At 32.1% G+C, this 23,059-nt stretch overlaps 1 protein-coding gene across 1 annotated transcript; it reads left to right on the top strand.

Moving 5' to 3' along the window:
- The first annotated feature begins 4,823 nt into the window (after nt 1-4,823).
- Nucleotides 4,824-5,777, top strand: LOC130949999 (uncharacterized). Its single transcript, XM_057878574.1, has 2 exons — nt 4,824-5,303; nt 5,391-5,777. Exons 1-2 carry the CDS (start codon nt 4,824-4,826, stop codon nt 5,775-5,777), a joined length of 867 nt encoding a protein of 288 aa, XP_057734557.1.
- Nucleotides 5,778-23,059: the final 17,282 nt, after the last annotated feature.

Here is a 23,059-nt window from a genome sequence, read left to right as displayed (position 1 = left end):
GCCAATCTATGTTTAGAGCTACATCTGGGAGATGCTGAACACCGCCGAACTGGGGTAGAACCCTATCCACCTGGTGCCACTCGATCGCAGCAAAATATATCAGGCTAGTGAGGGCCGTCCATAGCCGTCGGTGCTCGTCAGCTAGTATCTCCGGATGAATGACAACAGCAACATCAGCAGAAGAATAAGGCTCCCACACAAACTGCATGGAAACAGTAAGACTTTCATGAGGCAGTGGCATGTAAGAAAAACTAGTACAACTATCAGTAATAAATAAATCACTCACATCATGGACACGCAGTCGATCAAGTGCAAGGCGTGCGGAAACTAATCTCTGTGCCCCTGCATCGTTCCTGGGAACAAACTCGGCCCACCTACAATTTAAATTGAAATGATGTCAAAACAAACCATAACACATGCATTTTTTACAATTTATGAACGCATATTTTTAAACCATACCTAGAAGCAAGCGGAAAACCGAACCGGTCAAAACCAGTGGGCCTCAAAGTGGGAAACCTCCAGAAAATTCAAGACTGTAGTAGCTGTAGCGGCCCAGCCAAGTTAACGACGTTTCGGTTTGTACCACGACAAAGACACCTATACAACCAGGCAAGTGCAGCGGAGCCCCAGCTATATCTGCCCAAGACATCCAGCGATGCCAAATAAGGCAACCAGCGAAGGTGTACCCTGTTTGCATTCTTGTCCGCAAACAGCTGAGACGACAACAGCATCAGGATATAAGCGCGTGCGTATACACGCACGGTCTCATCAGTAGCATCTGCAGGGAGAACTCGGAACCTCTCGTGGAACCATGTGTAACACACTGTCATCTGCTTCACTTTACTCTGTGGAGGTAACTCCCTGAACAACTCCTGGAACCACACCCATGCTGGTCTACCGTGTTTCATCAGATTCTCAAACTCAGTCAAGCACCCACTAACGGGTGCACCATCAATCGGCAAGCCCAGCTGATACGCAACATCCTGTAAAGTAATAGTGCACTCACCAAACGGCATATGGAACGTGTGGGTCTCCGGACGCCACCGCTCAATAAATGCGCTAAGCAGAGGCTCATCAACCCAGAACCATTGACTGTTTAGCCTAGCAAGATGATACAAGCCCGCAGTCTCCAGATACGGTATAATCCGGTCATGTAAGGGCATATTCTGCTGCCGCCTAACGGCGGTAATAACCCTACTAGGCTGCAAAACGTCGGTAACAAAATCCCTTAACATACAACCATTACAGAGAACAACAAATAGTTTTCGTAGAATTTATTAGACTGCTCACATTAAATTCATTTATTCTCATATTGTGTATAATACTGAAGCTAAGAAAAATGTGCACTCATTACAACAAATTAACAATATAAATACAGAAAAAATATCTTTGAATATAATATAAATATTTATAATAAAATATTCTACAAAAATACTATTAACCACACTAAGAAGCTAAATAAGCGTAATAAAATATGCATTACTAACAGTACCGATAATAACATTAATATTTATGTAAATAATATTAATCAGAGTCACAAAACAAATAAACGTAATAAAATATTTTTACTAGCAATATTCCTAATAATATCAATTGCTATATTAGAATTAAATTTAATAACAATAATAATAACAATAACATAAACTAACCTCTTCGTCGATAAATCCTGCCACGTGAGCGATGCCATTTAGTCGGTACAATCGATCCTCATCCTCCATTGGCCCCACCACCCACTTCTCCTTCAACCACCAAACTTTTTCCAAATTCTCTCTACAACCCACCAACACTCTCTCTCCTGAAGTGCCAAATGAATCCGTCCCTGCCTTCAGCGGATTATCAATATATATAGACACACGTAAACCGCGGTGGGTTACCGGGTTTTACGTTCAACATTCTTTCTTCATAAACCGTGGTGACTCCCCACGGTTTATGCACACCCATTTCTCTTCGTAAACCGTGATGACCTACCACGGTTTACATACAAATCGAATTGCTCCTAATCCGTGGTGACCTCCCACGGTTTATGCTTGTTTAGAAACCGTGGTGGGTTGCCACGGTTTACATATAATTCCGGTTTTGCACATAAACGTAACAACAAACAGATTTGCACATTTAGGTAAACAATTCTCCCATTCTATTTATTTAAGTAAATTGCCCTTAAATTTATTTACATAAAAAAATAATTTTTACATCTTATAAAATAATTTTTGGTTGGATTATTTATTTTTATTTGTAAAATTTAAAATACTAACCAAATTTAAGTGATCTATTTTAATATTTTTTAATAATATTGATTTATTTTTGAATTTATAAATTTTAATAATATTATTATAAAAAATAGTAATTATATTAATTTTAATTATTTTAATTAATTAATTAATTAATTAATTAATTAAGTGTGATCACAATAGGAATTAAAATTAGTTCTTTTTAACAGAGATGAGAGAGATGATTTGAATTCTTATTTATTGTTTATAACGCAAAAGTTGATGTAAAATTATTTTTTATGACAGATGAGTCATAAATAAAGATTGGGATAAATTTTTGTATTAGAGATGGTCTAAGACCTAGAGCCCTAAACCGTATTCATTATTCATATTCAATGTACACATACATAAAAAAATGGCAATTTACGTAAATAAAATGTTTGGATTCTAATTTTACGCAAATACAACTTTTGAAATACGAAAACGCAAATGTATTTTTTTTATATTTCTATAGAAATTGCTACTGGCAACGGTTTACAAAAGAACATAATCCACTATAGATAGTCGCGGATTGATGGAGAACATGTATAAACCGCTATTTTGGCAGTAGCGGTTTATGTGTTTGGGGACTTGTGCGTAAATTGCTGGTGGCAGTAGCAATTTACGTTGAGGGTGAGTGTCTATATAACGTGATTTATGTTTATATCAAAATTGATTATAGTAAAATAAATATTGTTTGGATTATACTACTCAAAATCACTTTTAGATGAAAAATTATTAAAAGAGACATCAATTTAAATAAAATTTTTATATGCATGCAAAATCAGAACACTAACAAAAATAATATAAAAAATATTTATCATATAAATAAAATGAATACAATAAAAAATAAAAATATGAAAGGGAGTACTATTAATTTTATAATTTCAAACAAAAAAAATATTCTATAATTTTTCTAGCACTGTTAGTACTCTTTAATTTAGTATTATTTTGAACTATAAATTTTTATTATTTATGGCTACATTGTTAGTTATAATTAATTTTTTATTTATTTTATCTTTTTTATAGAGTACATCAAAGAAATAAAAAAATCATACAGATAAGAAATAATAAAAATTTCATAAAACCAATAACATATATCATATGAAAAAAAACATAATAAAAAGTAAATAAAATTCATATTAATAAAATCAAATAAAAAAATTTCATACACAACATAAATACAATGTAGTAAAGGATAAAAAAAGAATTTATATGAACAAAAAATAATAAAAATATCATAAAAATTAATAAAATACTTAAAAAATTAGAGCACTATAAAAAATAAAAAAAGTCAACAACATTTGTCATATGAATAAAATAAATACAATAAAATAAATAAAAAATCATATGAACAAAGCCAAACAAAAATAAAAAAAGATTTCATACAAAACAGACATATAAAAAATAGTATAGTAAATGATAAAAAAACTCATATAAAAATATAATATGAGAAATAAGAACACTATACAAATAATATAAAAATATTTATCATATAAATAAAAATAATATAAAAAACATAAACATTAAAATATAAAAATGAGTACTACAAAAAATAAGAAAATTAAATATTCAATTTGCTAGTGATTGAAACAAATCTGAATGATTTTGGTAAAAAAAAAAAATTGGAATGAAGAACTACGAAGAAGTAGGAAGAACTACAAAGAACTATAATATTACTGATATGATGGTATCTTTTTTATAAAAGAAAATAAAGGGTAGGATTGGTAAAAAAGAAACTACAGATTTTAGCTTCTCCTGGCCAAACATAAAAGTGAAACTTTCAAAGGAATCAAACGCGCTTCTCTCTTCCCCAAGGCGTTTACCAAATACACCCTAAGTGTATCTACAGTGTGAGGCGGCAATAAAATATACCCATGCATGACAAGATTATCCCTTATTTAGAGAGGGCTGGATTGTATCACTTAGCTGGATTCCCTGTCCTCGTTATATCATAAGAAAACCGCTACTGCCTCCAGCAGTTTACACGCACGTCCCCAAACACATACATTGTCCATCAACAGAAACCACCGCCGCGTATAGCAGTTTCTGTGTTGCATCCTAACCACGTAATCCGCGGCTACCTATAGCGAATTATGTTCTTCTGTAAACTGCTATTGGCAGTAACGATTTCTATAAAAATATGAAAAAATGCATTTGCGTCTTCGTATTTCAAAAGTTTGTATTTGCGTAAAATTAGAATTTAAACATTTTATTTACGTAAATTGCCCTGAAAAAAATAATATAATCACCACATGTAATTCAGGGCAATTCATGTTAATAAATTGTTTCACTATTAAAATTACGCAAATGCATTGTTTCACATATCTATGGAAATCGCTGCTGCTAGCCGCGGATTACGTTGATGTGTGAATGCTTGGAAACCGCTGTTGCCTGTCGCGATTTATGCATAATTATGTTTGGTCATAAACAGCTATTGCCTGTAGCGGTTTATGTGTATTGTGGGTTGTGAGTAAACTGCTAGTGGCTATAGCGGTTTACGTTAAATATGTGGGAAAGGGGCTGCCTATATAAACTGTGGAGGGGCCAAATGTGGAGGAAGAGTGTTAATCAAAAATGGAGGGGGAGGATAGTTTTGTGGCTCTGGTCCACTACTCTGGAAAAATTCAAAAGAGCAAAAGGCATGGTGTGAAATTCACGGATAGAGAACCGCTTAGTATTTTTATCCGATCTTCGAGTACGTTGGCAGATATTAAGCTCAGCATATTATGGAAGCTCGGTGCGTGTGAGACGAAGTGGGTAAAAAAGTTGTTTTACAAGATTTCCATTGCAGTTGTGCCAACTGGTGTGAGATATGAGACCTTTGAGATAGGGTCGGATGAAGACCTGCAGGTTTTGTTTCACTGCAGGTGTAGTTTTTCGGAGGTGAGTATACCTGAGCTGTTTGCGAAATTGGAAGATGGTGTCGACAGCTCTGGGACATCGGCACTGAATCCTCAGTCGACCACGGTCGGTGGTGCCTCAACATCGATGCCTGTGGTAGCAACTGCAGTTCTAATTCCTAAGCCCCAACGTGCCGGGGCTGTTCATGCTACTGTGCCTCCTGTTGTGCCTGATTTTGAATTTGAAGCTGGACCGGATTGAGTTGAGAATGCGTTGCGTGACGATGATTCGGATGAGGAGCCGGTCGATATTGGTGGGGACAGTGATGATGATATTCCAAGAAGTACATCTACAGCACATGGAGGTTCCGGTTCTGGAACACAAGAGTACCCTCCGCACCTGTCGTCCTTGAACTTGGAAGCCATCGGCCAACATCGGAATGTAGAGGCAACCTTCGTGGGACAGGGTATGCATGATGGGAATCCTTTGACGGAATTCCAGATTGGCCAATGGTTCCAGAGTAAGGAGAAAGTCGTGCTGAGTGTAAAAGATTACAACATTCGGCGTGGAGTTGAGTATAGAGTTATGGAGTCAGACAATCTGAAATACCAGGGGAGATGCAAGGAGTTTGGTAATAGGTGCACGTGGTTGATTCGTATAGTCATGCGAAAGAGGAAGATCACATAGGAAGTTAGGAGCTACAACGGACCACACACGTGTATGGCCACATCGATATTGAACGACCACAAGCAGTTTGATTATCATGTCATATGTGCGAGGATCTTTCTATTGGTTAGAGATGATGCGTCGGTGTCGATTAAGGTGCTACAAGAGGCAACGGAGGCGACATATGGTTTCAGGCCCAGTTATCGGAAGGTGTTGTTGGCGAAGCAGAAGGCAGTAGCACTGATCTATGGCGACTGGAAGGGTCATATGGGGATCTGCCCCACAGGATCCTTGGGATCACATCCACCATGGATGGTTCTGTTGCTCTGCTGAAGACCTCCCCGATTAGAGTGGGTGATCAAGTTGATGAAGATAGAGTCTACTTTCATCGCATGTTCTGGACATTCCCTCCATGTATTGAGGCATTCCGACACTGTAAGCTGCTCGTCAGTATCGACGGAACACACCTATATGGCAATTATGGAGGGATGTTGTTGCTGGCGATTGCTCAGGATGGAAACTCGAATATATTGCCTGTTGCGTTTGCACTCGTAGAGGGGGGGGGAATGCAGAGTCTTGGTCATACTTTATAACCAATCTTAGAAGACATGTTACTCCACAGCAAGGTATTCTCGAGATTTTTGATAGATACAACGGCATCAAGGATGCACTGGAGTCCCTAGATAGTGGTTGGCGACCTCCCCATACTTATCGGGCCTTCTATATTCGGCATGTTGCTACAAATTTTGCCCTTACTTTCAAAGGGCAGGATGCGAGGAGGTGGCTGGTAAATGCCGCTTATGCGAAGATAGAAGCAGAATTTGACTATTGGTTTGATATAATAAGGATAGAGAACCCGGCCATGTGTGATTGGACAAACAGGATGGAGTATGAGAGGTGGACACAGCACAAGGATGGGGGGAGACGATATGGTCACATGACGACCAACATTTCTGAGTGTGTGAACTCTGTTTTGAAGGGCACAAGAAATCTACCAATGACGTCCTTGGTGAAGTCAACCTATCTCTGGCTGGCTGAGTTGTTTGTTGTCCGGGGGCAGACAGCAGAGGCATAGTTAGGGTCTGGGCACCGGTATTCGTAGGCACTTGTTAAGGCCATTAAGTGGAACTTGAAGGATTCGAGTTGCTTCATCGTGATCGTGTTCGACAGGCATCAGCTTGACTACACAGTGGTAGAGACTACCCCCACAGGCAAATTCTCGCTGGGTAGCTATCGGGATTCCCTAAGAGATCGCACCTGCGATTGTGGATACTTCCAGGCGCTGCACTACCCCTGTTGCCATGCCATCGTATGTTGTGTGCAGTCATGACTAGATTGGGCCATTTACGTCGATGAAGTCTACAACATGTCTAAGGTATTTAAGGACTATCAGATGTCCTTTTCACCTTGCATTCCAGAGGGGCTTTGGCCCCCGTATGATGGTCCAACTGTCATTCCCAACTCGAGCATGAGACGAGCAAGAGAGGGACGACCACGGTCCACCCGCATCCGCAACAACATGGACGAAGCTGACACCAGTCGACCGAAGCGGTGTGACCTGTGCAGGCAGCCAGGTCACACCTGAAGGGGTTTCCCTCAGCGAGGTTCTACCATGTCATGAAGATTCGCCACAAATGGCAACCACCGAATATGTACCCGGTTCGCACTCTTGTCCCCAAATAACTGAGTGGATAACATCATCATGATGTAGGCACATGCGTAAATGCGGACAGTCTCCTCGGTTGCATCTAGTGGTAACACCCTAAATCTCTCGTGGAACCATGTAAAGTATACCGTCATCTGCTTGACCTTATTCGGTGGTGGAAGCTCACCGAATAGGTTCTGAAACCACTCCCAAGCTGGTCGGCCACTCTCCATGAAATTCTCAAACTCACAAAGGCAACCACTCACAGCCTCCCCATCGATAGGCAACCCTAGCTGAAAGGCCACGTCTTGCAATGTCACTGTGCACTCCCTGAAAAGCATGTGAAATGTGTGCATCTCAAGACGTCACCTCTCAACGAATGCACTAACCAACAGCTTATCCAACCAGAACCAGTGGCTGTTTAGCCTGGCCAAATGGTACAATCCTGCCCTCTTTAAATACGGGATGATCCTTTCATGCATGGGCATATTTTGTTGCCATCTCACACTGTATATACACCTAGTTGTCTGCACAGAACATGAAAGATATACAGGAAACAATTAAATTCTACTATCCACAACAAATCTCCCTATCTAACAATAACAAATATCTTAAACCATCAACAAACAAGGAACCAATGAACAAATTAATATATGATAATATGAACCTATAACTCAGTCGTCAAATGACCTTAAAGCTTCATATTATAGAAACTTATTGCAATAGTAAAGATAACATATATATTAACCCGAATATAAAACTTCATATCATACAAATATATTAACCGAAATAAAATAAATAACAAGCACGACTGTCAAACTTTGGCAACTAAAAACAAAAATATGTTCAACAAAATAATTATAAAAAAGGGACAAATCATAAAATAAACCAATAACATGTAGAATAACATTCATCGAAGGGATGGAACTATATTCAGATAACTAATCATATTTATAAACTAACGGAAAAAAAAAAACCAACCCAAACCGAGTAAACTAACATCCTAACACGCGAAGTCTAATTTCAAACTAGAGGGATTAATATATAAATTCTAGTTCATCTACCTTACATACCATTCTTCTAATTAACAAATTCTAACGCTAAAAAAAATTAACTTACCTCGTCACTAATGGAATTGGCAATATGTGCAACACCGTTCAGTTGGTACAAGCTCCTTCGATCTACCATGATATCCCGCCGGAGGTCGCCACTCAGATAACTCGGACCCGCTCTCAAGTTCCTCTAACCTCTCACTAGAATTTTCTCTCTCTAACCAACCTCACAAACACTCCAAATGAATAATTCGCGGTTGCCTTCCCCCGTTTATATAGGCAGCCACCCTCCACGTAAACCGCTATAGGCTCTAGTGGTTTACGCATGAACACCAACGCACATAAACCGCTACTGACAGAAGCAGTTTATGAAGAAGCCAAATCAAATAGAAACTGCGACAGGCACTAGCAGTTTCTGTAATGCCACGTTTGCTCGTAAATCGCGGCTAACAGCAGCGAATTCTGTGTATTCGTAAACTGCTACTGCCAGTAGCGATTTATATAGATACGTGAAACAATGCATTTGCGTCTTTATTTTAGAAACAATGTATTTGCGTAATTTTAAATGTGTAACAATTTATTTACGTAACTTGCCCTAATTCAATCATTCCCAAAATCTATAAATAAAAAAATTAAAGTTTAATTATTTTGTTAATTTTTATAATATCATCAAATTTGTAATTAAATTTTTATATTTTTAAATTAAATTTTTACGCTATTTTTAATAGAATATTTTTTTTAAAAAAATATGTAATCAAATATTTAATTAGATTATTAATTATGAATATATTTAATTTGGATAAAAATATTTTGTTAGTTCTAATTTTTTTATACTAATAAAAACTTAATTATAAAACTAAAAATAATATATAGACTAAACTAAAAAGGTAAACAAATAAAAAATTTAATTATAAATTTAATAAAAATATAAAGAACAACAGAATAATTAAACAAAAATTAATGCATGCATAGATGAGCAAATGAGTTTTATATATATATATATATATATATATATATATATATATATATATATATATATATATATATATATATATATAACTAGTATGTTAATGATGAATAGAATACTAAAAAGTACTATCAATATAATAATAAAATCTAATATATCAATAATGAACTAAATAGTAATAAATTTTTTTAGGTGTTGAATATGCTGATTTATTCTTTTAGAATATACAAGAATATTATCGAGATAGACTATGATAAAATCTACATATGCATAAAAAATATTATTCATAATTTTTTAAAATTTACTTGGTGCATTTTTTAATCCTTGGGGCATTACATTCCATTCATAATGTCCAAAGAGTAATATAAAAGCTGTTTTATATCTATTTTCTTCTTTTACTGAGATTTGGTAGTATCCGAATTTTAAATCAAATTTAGAGAATATAGTAGCCTTACTTAGTCTTTTAATTAAGTCATTTTTATTTGGTAAGGGATATCTTATCCATTTTAAGGCTTTATTTAAAGGCTTATAATTAATTACTAACCTTGGAGCTCGTCTTTCGATTTCTGAGGCTTTCATTACATAGAATCTTGTGCAACTCTAAGGAGATTTTGATGGCCTGATTAGTCCTTTATCTAAGTATTCCTGGATTTTTTTTTACAATATGTCAAAAACTCTTTATTCATTTGTATTGGTTTAGCTTTAGTGGGGATATATTTTTCATTAAAGTCATCTTTATAGAGTAAAGATATTTCATGTAACTTTCTATGATGAAAAGCTTTTGGGTTTAGACTACACAAGTCTTTTTTTATTCTGTCTTCTATTCCTTTTATTAGAGTATGAATTTTTTGACTTTCTAATTGTTGCTCTATTTTTAATATGCAATTTCTTGCTTCAGGAAACTAACTTGTTTCTTTTTTCTTTCTATTATATTGATTTGTGAAGTAGCCATTTCTTGAAGTAAATTTAGTTCTTTTCTTTTTGGTTTTTGTATAAATTCGAATAGAATAGGTTGGTTTGATATACAATAGCTGGTTACACCATCTACATCTACTGTAAAAGGGTATAATAGTAGAGTGAATGGGTTTCCTAATATAACCTGTTGAGATATTCTTTTTGCTAAGAAAAAAGTAGTTGAAAAGCATACATTTCCTTTACAGATTTTTGCTTTAGAAGTCTTATAGTTTATAATCATTTTGTCATTTTATGCTTTGACAATAGTTTCAGTTATTTTTTCATAGTACTTGGTAGGTATTAATCCTTCTTGGATACAATTTACATCTACTCCTAAATCTATCATAGCTATAAATTCAAATTTCTCTGTTCCAATTATTATGACTATAGGGGTATACTATTTTTGGTTAATTAATAATGATAATTCATTAATATAATTAATTGGATTTATAATTTCTTCTTCTTCTTCTATAGATTCTAATTTTTCTTTTCCTTTTTGTAATCTTACTATGTGTTCGCCTTCTAATTTTAGTATTTTATAATCAAAAGATATATTTTGTTATTTTAATTCAGAAATTTCAAATTTTAATATTTTTATCTCTTCTTGTAAATATTTTAAAGAAGTTTCTTCTTTAGGTGTTCTAAACCTATTATATATTTCTTTAATTTCTACTGGCCTTATTTTTTCTTTGGATTTTTCTTCTTTCCTAATTAGATCATTTAATTGAAATAAGAATTCATCTTTTAAGGAAGAATCTCCTAATTTATCTATTATAGAAATTAGAGTGTTTGTTTGTTCCCTCGTTAAAGTATTAATTGACTTTTGAGTTCTCGTAATTACATTCAAGGATTTTACACAACTATCACAGTTACATATTCCTGGTCCTCGACACGAATCTTCATCTATTTCAGAAGACTCAGAAGAAGACGGTATATCTAATTACTGAATAAAATTATCTGAATCATCAGAAGAATATTTTTTTTTCTGTTTCGCTCTCTGATTCAATGTCAATTAATATAACCGTTAAAGCTTTTCTTACTTCTTCATTACTGATTTTGTTTATTTTTTCTTCTGTTTTGTAGTTATTGGCATAATGACCTGATTTTTTACACTTTCAGCAAACTATTTGCTTTTTATTATTTTTCTTTTGATTATTCCACTTTTGTTTTTTCCTATAATATTCTTTTGGCTTATTTTTTGTTGTATAAGATTCTTTTGATTGATACCTATACTTATTCTAAAAAAATTTTGTATTTCTTTTCTTAATGGCTCTATTTTGATTGCTAGGTGCTTTTTCAGTTGTAATGCCATATTATTGACAAAAGTTTTCTAATTCTCGTTTATTACTCATATTCTCTCTTTGCATTTTCTCTTGTAATCTAGTGTCAGTGCATATTTCTACTCCGATTTGTACTACTATATTATGTATTTGGCCAAAAGTTAGGCCTTCATATGGTATTTGAATACCAAATAAAGATTGTAGTTTTTATAAAACCTTTTCTAAAAAGAGTTTGGGTAGGGCAACTATGAACCTTTCTTTCCAAAAAGGGGCTGCTGCATCATCTCTCATCATAACTTTAGAAATAAAAATATCTTTATACCATCGGTAGTCAGATATAGTAGGGCATCGTAAGTTCATTAGTTGGGTTCTTATTCTATCTTTAAAAATATTTGGGTCTCCTAGGAAGTTTTTTATAATTGTAAAAATTAAGGTTGCTGTGGCATCTTGTGATTGATCTTTTGGTTTTATACTACTTAGGATTAAATCTCTTTCTGGTAAAGTTAAAAAGTTATCTCACCATCCTTTTAATTGTCCCGTAAACCCTTGTGTGATCATGACTGCTGCTTCTCTATCAGTAGATCGTTTTGCCTTATAAGCAGTGGCTGCCATGGTCATACTACACATTAGGTCTAAAATGGCTTGTTCACTTAACCCATCTAAATTCTATTCTACTAATTCGGATCCGGTAAAACTATTCTGTACTAGCTGTGTTCTTTATTCAAGGCTTACGTCAGCTGGGGTTGGTCTTGGATAATAATTTCTTAGTTTTGGATAATACTGATTCTTGTGTGTCATTTTGTTGATTTCTATTTTATTAACATATATTTTTTTTCTAAGCTTATGGATTTAAGTTTTTCCTTTAACTCATCAATGTCTGCTTCCACATTTGTTCTAAGTTTGATTATATCTGGACTTTGAAACTTATATATAGGTTTTTCAATGGGCTTAAGTTCTTTATGTTTATGTTCAATTCTTTCTAACTGGTTTTTATAATATCTAGGACTGTGTTGGTGTAGTTAAGTTGTTGATGTACCTTTTTAATGTCTCTTTTGTCTACACTTCCTTCTATTCCACTATCTTTATAGGGGGTGGCTTCTAGTTCTAAATTGTGAGCTACCTGTAGTTTTTTTGTTTTTCTTTGTAGATATTGGGATTCTACGATTTGCCCTGTACTTATTTTCCAAGTTGTTGTTGTCTTAGTTAAAGGACAAAATTCTTTTTTGAAATCATGAAAATAGGTTTTTAACTAGTAGAAGAAGTATAAATTGATTTTATTTTTTATTAAATAATCATAAAATTCTCTTCTTATTTCGATAATTTCTTTTTCGAAATATCTAGTAAAATACCAGTTTCTTAATCATGTATTATATTCTTCATTTGTATTTTAAGCTGATCTCCTTCATTCCTACTATGAGAATATGCTGGATAATGATACTGAAGTTTCAAGTTCATCTTCAGAATTACAAGTAATAAAATTAGAAGAAAAGTTTCATAACTGGTCTGTACCTCTTATAAGTAAAAACAAAGTTTATAAAAGATAAGCTTTCTGGGAACAAAAAGATAACGAAATACACATGCTAGAATACAGTTATCCAGGAACTAGTAATAATCACATTATAAACATACTAGAGGAACAAAAAATAAAAGAGCATGAACAAAAAAGTTATAATTTTATTCATATAGGACCTATCCAAGTAGCAGCCAAATCTAACTTTAGACTAGGGATTAACATACCAATTCTAATGGTATTACGAGACACAAGGTTTAAAAAATTTAAAGAATCACTAATAGCTATATTAGAAAGTAATTGTCATGATGGTCCAATATTTTTCAATTGTTATCCAAATTTTTTCATGAGTTTTAAAAATGAATACACCTCTAAAGCTCTCAAGTTATATATTAAAACACCTAAAGACATCATTGATGAAAAATATGACCCTTTTGAAGTAATTTATAGGATATATTATAAAATTACTAGGGTAAATTATAACTTTAGGGCTAAAAGAGAATCATCAAAAGATGAAACTATTATTATTCATGCTAATTTATGAAGGTCTTTTATTCAAACACCTAAAAAACTTCAACATGAAGAACTAATGGGGAATATCCCTGAAGAATGGATTTTAGAAGATATAGTAGAAGAGAAAAAAATAGAAAATACAGAAATTAGGGATATTATTAGAGAAGGTCCACATATTAGACTATGAATTAATAGGTCTCATTCAGTTAGAATACCAAATTAACAGAATAAAGAAGAAATTTCTCCAAGACATTCTATAGATAATTCCTTCATAAACGATGGAGTTATAGGAATAAATAACAACAGACCGCATATAGCAACTCCTTTATATAGAACAGAGAATAATTATTCGCCAACTACCTCTCAAATCCTAGGAGTTATAATAAAAGAAGAACCTTTTGAGATTGATAAAAATTAGATTAGTAAAGATTTTTATGCAGAATATAATACAGGATTAAGAAACTGGTATTTTACTAGATATTCCAAAAAAGAAACTATCAAAATAAGAAGAGAGTTTTATGATTATTTAATAAAAAATAAAATCAATTTATACTTCTTCTACTGATTAAAAACCTATTTTCATGATTTCAAAAAAGAATTTTGTCCGTTAACTAAGACAACCACTACTTGGAAAACAAGTACAGGGCAAATCGTAGAATCCCAATATCCACCAAAAGAAACCATAAAACTACAGGTAGCTCACAATTTAGAACTAGAAGCCACCCCATATAAAGATAGTGGAATAGAAGGAAGTGTAGACAAAAGAGACATTAAAAAGGTACATCAACAACTTAACTACACCAACACAGTCCTAGATATTATGAAAAATCATTTAGAAAGAATTGAACATAAACATGAACAACCTAAGCCCATTGAAAAACCTATATATAAGTTTTAAAGTTCAGATATAATCAAACTTAGAACAAATGAGAAAGCAGACATTGATGAGTTAAAGGAAAAACTTAAATACATAAGTTTAGAAAAAACAGCTGTTAATACAATAGAAATCAACAAAATGACACACAAGAATCAGTATTATCCAAAACTAAGAAATTATTATCCAAGACCAACCCCAGCTGACGTAAGCCTTGAAGAAAGAACACGGCTAGTACAGAATAGTTTTACCGGATCCGAATTAGTAGAATCGAATTTAGATAGGTTAAGTGAACAAGCCATTTTAGACCTAATGTGTAGTATGACCATGGCAGCCACTGCTTATAAGGCAAAACGAGCTACTGATAGAGAAGCAGCAGTCATGATCACACAAGGATTTACGGAACAATTAAAAGGATGGTGGGATAACTTTTTAACTTTACCAGAAAGAGAATTAATCCTAAGTAGTATAAAACTAGAAGATCAATCACAAGATGCCACAGCAACCTTAATTTTTACAATTATAAAAAACTTCCTAGGAGACCCAAATATTTTTAAAGATAGAATAGGAACCCAACTAATGAACTTACGATGCCCTACTATATCTGACTACCGATGGTATAAAGATATTTTTATTTCTAAATTTATGATGAGAGATGATGCAGCAGCCCCTTTTTGGAAAGAAAGGTTCATAGCTGCCCTACCCAAACTCTTTTCAGAAAAGGTTTTACAAAAACTACAATCTTTATTTGGTACTCAAATACCATATGAAGGCCTAACTTTTGGCAAAATACATAATATAGTAGTATAAACCGGAGTAGAAATATGCACTGACACTAGATTACAAGAGAAAATGCAAAGAGAGAATATGAGTAATAAACGAGAATTAGAAAACTTTTGTCAATAATATGGCATTACAATTGAAAAAGCACCTAGCAATCAAAATAGAGTCATTGAGAAAAGAAATACAAAAACTTTTGGGAATAGGTATAAGTAACAATTAAAAGAATCTTATACAACAAGAAATAAGCCAAAAGAATATTATAGGAAAAAATAAAAGTGGAATAATCAAAAGAAAAATAATAAAAAGTAAATAGTTTGCTGGAAGTGTAAAAAACCATGTCATTATGCCAATAACTGCAAAACAGAAGAAAAAATAAACAAAATCAGTAATGAAGAAGTAAGAAAAGCTTTGACAGCTATATTAATTGACAGTGAATCAGAGAGTGAAACAGAAAAAGAATATTATTCTGATGATTCAAATAATTTTATTCAGCAATTAGATATACCGTCTTCTTCTGAGTCTTCTGAAATAAATTAAGATTCGTGTCTAGGACCAGGAATATGTAACTGTGATAGTTGTGTAAAATCCTTGAACGTAATTACGAGAACTCAAAAGTCAATTAATACTTTAACGAGGGAACAAACAAACACTCTAATTTCTATAATAGATAAATTAGGAGATTCTCCCTTAAAAGATGATTTCTTATCTCAATTAAATGATCTAATTAGGAAAGAAGAAAAATCAAAAAAAAAATAAGGCCAGTAGAAATTAAAGAAATATATAATACGTTTAGAACACCTAAAAAAGAAACTTCTTTAAAACATTTACAAGAAGAGATAAAAATGTTAAAATTAAAAATTTCTAAATTAAAACAACAAAATATATCTCTTGATTATAGAATACTAAAATTAGAAGGCGAACACATAGTAAGATTACAAAAAGGAAAAGAAGAATTAGAATCTATAGAAGAAGAAGAAATTATAAATTCAATTAATTATATTAATGAATTATCATTATTAATTAACCAAAAATAGTATACCCCTATAGTCATAATAATCGGAACAGAGAAATTTGAATTTATAGCTATGATAGATTCAGGAGCAGATGTAAATTGTATCCAAGAAGGATTAATACCTACCAAGTACTATGAAAAAATAACTAAAACTATTGTCAAAGCAGAAAATGACAAAATGACTATAAACTATAAGGCTTCTAAAGCAAAAATCTGTAAAGGAAGTGTATGCTTTTCAACTACCTTTTTCTTAGCAAAAAGAATATCTCAATAGGTTATATTAGGAAATCTATTCACTCTACTATTATACCCTTTTATAGTAGATGTAGATGGTGTAATCAGCTATTGTATACCAAACCAACCTATTCTATTCGAATTTATATAAAAACCAATAAGGAAAGACTAAATTTACTACAAGAAATGGTTACTTCACAAATCAATATAATAGAAAGAAAAAAGAAACAAGTTAATTTCCTGAACCAAGAAATTGCATATAAAAAAATAAAGCAATAATTAGAAAGTCAAAAAATTCAGACTCTAATAAAAGGAATAAAAGACAGAATAAAAAAGGGCTTGTGTAGTTTAAACCCAAAAGCTTTTCATCATAGAAAGTTACATGAAATATCTTTACCCTATGAAGACGACTTTAATGAAAAAGATATCCCCACTAAAGTCAAACCAATACAAATGAACAAAGAGTTATTGACATATTATAAAAAAAAATCCAAGAATACTTAGATAAAGGACTAATCAGGCCATCAAAATTTCCTTGGAGTTGCATAGGATTCTATGTAATGAAAGACTCAGAAATTGAAAGAGGAGCTCCAAGGTTAGTAATTAATTATAAGCCTTTAAATAAAGCCTTAAAATGGATAAGATATCCCTTACCAAATAGAAATGACTTAATTAAAAGACTAAGTAAGGCTACTATATTCTCTAAATTTGATTTAAAATCCGGATACTACCAAATCTCAGTAAAAGAAGAAGATCGATATGAAACAGCTTTTATATTACCCTTTGGACATTATGAATGGAATGTAATGCCCCAAGGATTAAAAAATGCACCAAGTGAATTTCAAGAAATTATGAATAATATTTTTTATGCATATGTAAATTTTACCATAGTCTATCTAGATGATGTTCTTGTATATTCTAAAGGAATAAACCAGCATATTCAACACCTAGAAAAATTTATTAATATTATAAAAGAAAATGGTCTTGTCCTATCTGAAAAGAAAATGAACATATTTATAACGAAAGTAAGGTTTCTAGGATATGAAATTTTTCAAGGAACAATTACTCCGATTAAAAGATCTGTTGAATTTGCAGAAAAATTTCCAAATAAAATTGTCGACAAAAAACAATTACAAGGATTTTTAGGATGTCTTAATTATGTAGCTGAATTTCTACCAGGAATAAGAACTTTATGTTAACCTTTGTATAAAAGACTAAGAAAACAACCTCCTCTTTGGACATAAGACATGTCTAAAATAGTTAAAAAATTAAATATTTAGTAAAAAAATTCCTTGTTTAAGTATACCAGACCCTAAGGTAAGTCTAATCGTAGAAACAGAAGCCTCTGAATTAGGGTATGGAGGAATACTTAAACAAGTTCTTCCAAACTCCCTAAGAGGGAGTTGTAGATCATCCGCAATTGATTATAAAGGATCTCCTCGTTTCTGATAATATAGTTCGTTACATATGGATAACAGTAAGGACAAAGTTTAGTTGATCTTCTCATGATATTATGTTTATATGGTGGTCTCATGAGAAGATACCAGAACCAGGCTTTCACCTGGCTCTGATATCAACTAGTATGAGTACCATAAAAATATTAAAATTAATGATAAATAGAGTACTAAAAAGTACTATCAATATAATAATAAAATCTAATATATCAATAATGAACTAAATATTAATACTCACTTGATGATGGAGTAATATGTACTTGTATTATAATTCAGAGGCTTGAACCAAAATACAAAGGACGAAACTTCTAAATACAAAGATTGCAATGAAAGCTTAAAAGTGTTTTGTGTTTTGAAAGTTTGAGAGGATGTGTCTAGAATTGCGGATGATTTACAACTCCCTCCCCTTCCCTTTTTATTGTAGGCTAAGCTCTTTATTATTTTACATTTTAACCCTTGGTTTCGCAAATCCGTTTGCTCTTGCTGTGGGCTGATTCAGAGGTTTTGTCTTCGAGTTAATGTCTTCTGGTATAGTTTTCTGTAAATTAGTAGCTGGTTTTGTTCTTTCTGCTATGATTCAGTTGAAATTCTACTGATGACTTTTGTTCTTTTCTGCATGAGATGCTTTTATTGTTTTCTGAGATTGTCTTGACACTTTCTTTCTCAACTTTGTACATGTGTCTGTTTTCTGATTTCGGGACTCTTTTTTTTTTAGTCTTCAAATGGATCTTGGGTATCTTGTATGTACAGTCTTGGGCTTTATTGGACTTCTTCATCTTCGTTTGTTGGTTCTGCTTTTATTACTTTTAAAGAATTATGAATCTCTTCTTTTGAGGTGGCCGCTGCAAGGGCCGCCATCATTTGTTTTTTATGGGCTAGAAAGTGAGTGTCTTTTTCAAATGATATTTTTTCGAATCCTGAACTGTGGCTTGGGGGTTTTGCTCTTTTTTGGGATATAGTCATCCAATTATCAATTGCTCTTTTACTAATTAGGTTCAGATCGAATTTATTCCACCATTTCACTTTTATGTTTCTAATTAAATATTGTACACTTGGAGTATCTTCCTATCCTGCGGAATCATATTCCCAGGTCATTATCCAGCATATTCCCATAGTGGGAATGAAGGAGATCAGCTTATACCCATCTAAAAATGATGTTTTATTTTTGAAATATTCATAAGCCATACTGGCTTCTTTTAGAAAAATTGCTTCCATTGGTCCAAACTCTTGAAACCATATCTGGAACCATTTGAAAAACTGTAGAGAAATCTCTTTTCGAAACCAAATGAATCAAGAGTGGGGATTTGGAGAAAGATATAAGGTGTTCCACCAGGCATCTATATAATCATAATAGGAGTAGTACTGTGGTTCAAATTTTTTAGTAAAACTTTTATAATGAAAAGGAGGGCTTTCCCATTCTGATAATGTGATTACTTTCATAATCTTAATTTTTGAGAATATTGTATCTTTTGTGGTATGGTCCTTATTATGAGTTAATTCAGTTGATCCTGTGTCTACTAAGATAAATTCATAAAAGGTTCGGGTTTTTTGGATGTTTGTTGGAAAATAATGAAAAGTGTTTGAAAAAACTATTTTATAAAGGATTCTTCTATCCATCTTAAACGATTCTTTCTCTAAAGCCATTATTTTTAGGGGTATGGGTTTTTCATGATAAGGATGTTCTTCATATAATAGTTTAGTTTTAAACAAATCTGATGACTGCAATAATGTATATCTGTTAACTGTAGGGACCTCATATAAGCTTTTAGTTGATGCTGATGATTTTTCACTTTTAACAACCTGTGACATCGTCAAGGGTTTGATAGATAATTGTTTAGCTTGTATTGGAGTTGCTGGTTGGTCAAGAGGTTGACCATAATCTTCACTGCTTGCTTGTTTCTTGTTCATTTTTACCTTGCAAATATTCTCTTGTTAGAAAATCAGGTAATGCATTTGATTCTCCTTTAATATGCTCAATAGAGAAATCAAAGCATGATAATATAGCTTTTCATCTAGCAAATATTTGTTTAGAAACTAGATTTTTAACATCATTTTTTAATACACTAGGGGCTGCTTTGCAATCAGTCCTGATTAAGAAGGTTCTATTGAATAAGTCTTCTTGAAAATGTGAAACACATAAGACAATGGCTAATATTTCTTTTTTAATAGTAGCATAATTTTTCTGGGCTGAATTCCATACACCCGAATGATATTTGACTATTTGTTCTTTTGAGGAGTTTAGAAGAACTTGTTTAAGTATTCCTCCATACCCTAATTCAGAGGCATCTGTTTCTACGATTAGACTTGCCTTAGGGTCTAGTATACTTAAACAAGGAATTTCTTTTACTAAATATTTAATTTTTTGAACTATTTTAGACATGTCTTCTGTCCAAATAGGAGGCTGTTTTCTTAGTCTTTTATACAAAGGTTCACATAAAGTTCTTATTCCTGGTAGAAATTCAGCTACATAATTAAGACATCCTAAAAATCTTTGTAATTATCTTTTGTCGACAATTTCATTTGGAAATTTTTCTGTAAATTCAACAGATCTTTTAATCGGAGTAATTGTTCCTTGGAAATTTCATATCCTAGAAACCTTACTTTCGTTATAAATATGTTCATTTTCTTTTCAGATAGGACAAGACCATTTTCTTTTATAATATTAATAAATTTTTCTAGGTGTTGAATATGCTGGTTTATTCCTTTAGAATATACAAGAACATCATCTAGATAGACTATGGTAAAATTTACATATGCATAAAAAATATTATTCATAATTTCTTGAAATTCACTTGGTGCATTTTTTAATCCTTGGGGCATTACATTCCATTCATAATGTCCAAAGGGTAATATAAAAGCTGTTTCATATCGATCTTCTTCTTTTACTGAGATTTGGTAGTATCCAGATTTTAAATCAAATTTAGAGAATATAGTAGCCTTACTTAGTCTTTTAATTAAGTCATTTTTATTTGGTAAGGGATATCTTATCCATTTTAAGACTTTATTTAAAGGCTTATAATTAATTACTAACCTTGGAGCTCCTCTTTCGATTTCTGAGTCTTTCATTACATAGAATCCTATGCAACTCCAAGGAGATTTTGATGGCCTGATTAGTCCTTTATCTAAGTATTCTTGGATTTTTTTTTATAATATGTCAATAACTCTTTGTTCATTTGTATTGGTTTGACTTTAGTGGGGATATCTTTTTCATTAAAGTCATCTTCATAGGGTAAAGATATTTCATGTAACTTTCTATGATGAAAAGCTTTTGGGTTTAGACTACACAAGCCCTTTTTTATTCTGTCTTTTATTCCTTTTATTAGAGTCTGAATTTTTTGACTTTCTAATTATTGCTCTATTTTTTTATATGCAATTTCTTGGTTCAGGAAATTAACTTGTTTCTTTTTTCTTTCTATTATATTGATTTGTGAAGTAACCATTTCTTGTAGTAAATTTAGTCTTTCCTTATTGGTATTTATATAAATTCGAATAGAATAGGTTGGTTTGGTATACAATAGCTGATTACACCATCTACATTTACTATAAAAGGGTATAATAGTAGAGTGAATAGATTTCCTAATATAACCTATTGAGATATTTTTTTTGCTAAGAAAAAGGTAGTTGAAAAGCATACACTTCCTTTACAGATTTTTGCTTTAGAAGCCTTATAGTTTATAGTCATTTTGTCATTTTCTGCTTTGATAATAGTTTCAGTTATTTTTTCATAGTACTTGGTAGGTATTAATTCTTCTTGGATACAATTTACATCTGTTTCTGAATCTATCTTAGCTATAAATTCAAATTTCTCTGTTTTGATTATTATGACTATAGGGGTATACCATTTTTGGTTAATTAATAATGATAATTCATTAATATAATTAATCGGATTTATAATTTCTTCTCCTTCTTCTTCTATAGATTCTAATTTTTCTTTTCCTTTTTATAATCTTACTATGTGTTTGCCTTCTAATTTTAGTATTCTATAATCAAGAGATATATTTTGTTGTTTTAATTCAGAAATTTTCAATTTTAATATTTTTATCTCTTCTGGTAAATGTTTTAAAGAAGTTTCTTCTTTAGGTATTCTAAACTTATTATATATTTCTTTAATTTCTACTGACCTTATTTCTTCTTTAGATTTTTCTTCTTTTCTAATTAGATCATTTAATTGAAATAAGAATTCATCTTTTAAGGGAGAATCTCCTAATTTATCTATTATAGAAATTAGAGTGTTTGTTTGTTCCCTCGTTAAAGTATTAATTGACTTTTGAGTTCTCGTAATTACATTCAAGGATTTTACACAACTATCACAGTTACATATTCCTGGTCCTAGACACGAATCTTCATCTATTTCAGAAGACTCAGAAAAAGACAGTATATCTAATTGCTGAATAAAATTATTTGAATCATCAGAAGAATATTCTTTTTCTGTTTCGCTCTCTGATTCATTGTCAATTAATATAGCCGTTAAAGCTTTTCTTACTTCTTCATTACTGATTTTGTTTATTTTTTCTTCTGTTTTGCAGTTATTGGCATAATGACTGATTTTTTACACTTCTAGCAAACTATTTGCTATTTATTATTTTTCTTTTGATTATTCCACTTTTTTTTTATATAATATTCTTTTGGCTTATTTCTTGTTGTATAAGATTCTTTTAATTGTTACTTATACCTATTCCCAAAAGTTTTTGTATTTCTTTTCTTAATGACTCTATTTTGATTGCTAGGTGCTTTTTCAGTTGTAATGCCATATTGTTGACAAAAGTTTTCTAATTCTCGTTTATTACTCATATTCTCTCTTTGCATTTTCTCTTGTAATCTAGTGTCAGTGCATATTTCTACTCCGGTTTGTACTACTATATTATGTATTTGGCCAAAAGTTAGGCCTTCATATGGTATTTGAGTACCAAATAAAGATTGTAGTTTTTGTAAAACCTTTTTTGAAAAGAGTTTGGGTAGGGCAGCTATGAACCTTTCTTTCCAAAAAGGGGCTGCTGCATCATCTCTCATCATAACTTTAGAAAT

This window comes from Arachis stenosperma, chromosome 9 (assembly GCF_014773155.1).
Source record: "Arachis stenosperma cultivar V10309 chromosome 9, arast.V10309.gnm1.PFL2, whole genome shotgun sequence".
In the NCBI taxonomy this organism is placed as follows: Eukaryota; Viridiplantae; Streptophyta; class Magnoliopsida; order Fabales; family Fabaceae; genus Arachis; species Arachis stenosperma.
The sequence above is the reverse complement of the archived record's forward strand: the minus strand, read 5'-3'. Positions and strand labels throughout refer to the sequence as shown.

Excerpts from the sequence above, each read along its gene's own strand:
- LOC130949999 (XM_057878574.1), top strand. The coding sequence starts at position 4,824 with ATGGAGGGGGAGGATAGTTTTGTGGCTCTGGTCCACTACTCTGGAAAA. Across the intron at positions 5,304-5,390 it reads CCGGGGCTGTTCATGCTACT|CCGGTCGATATTGGTGGGGA; the intron begins GTGCCTCCTGTT and ends TCGGATGAGGAG.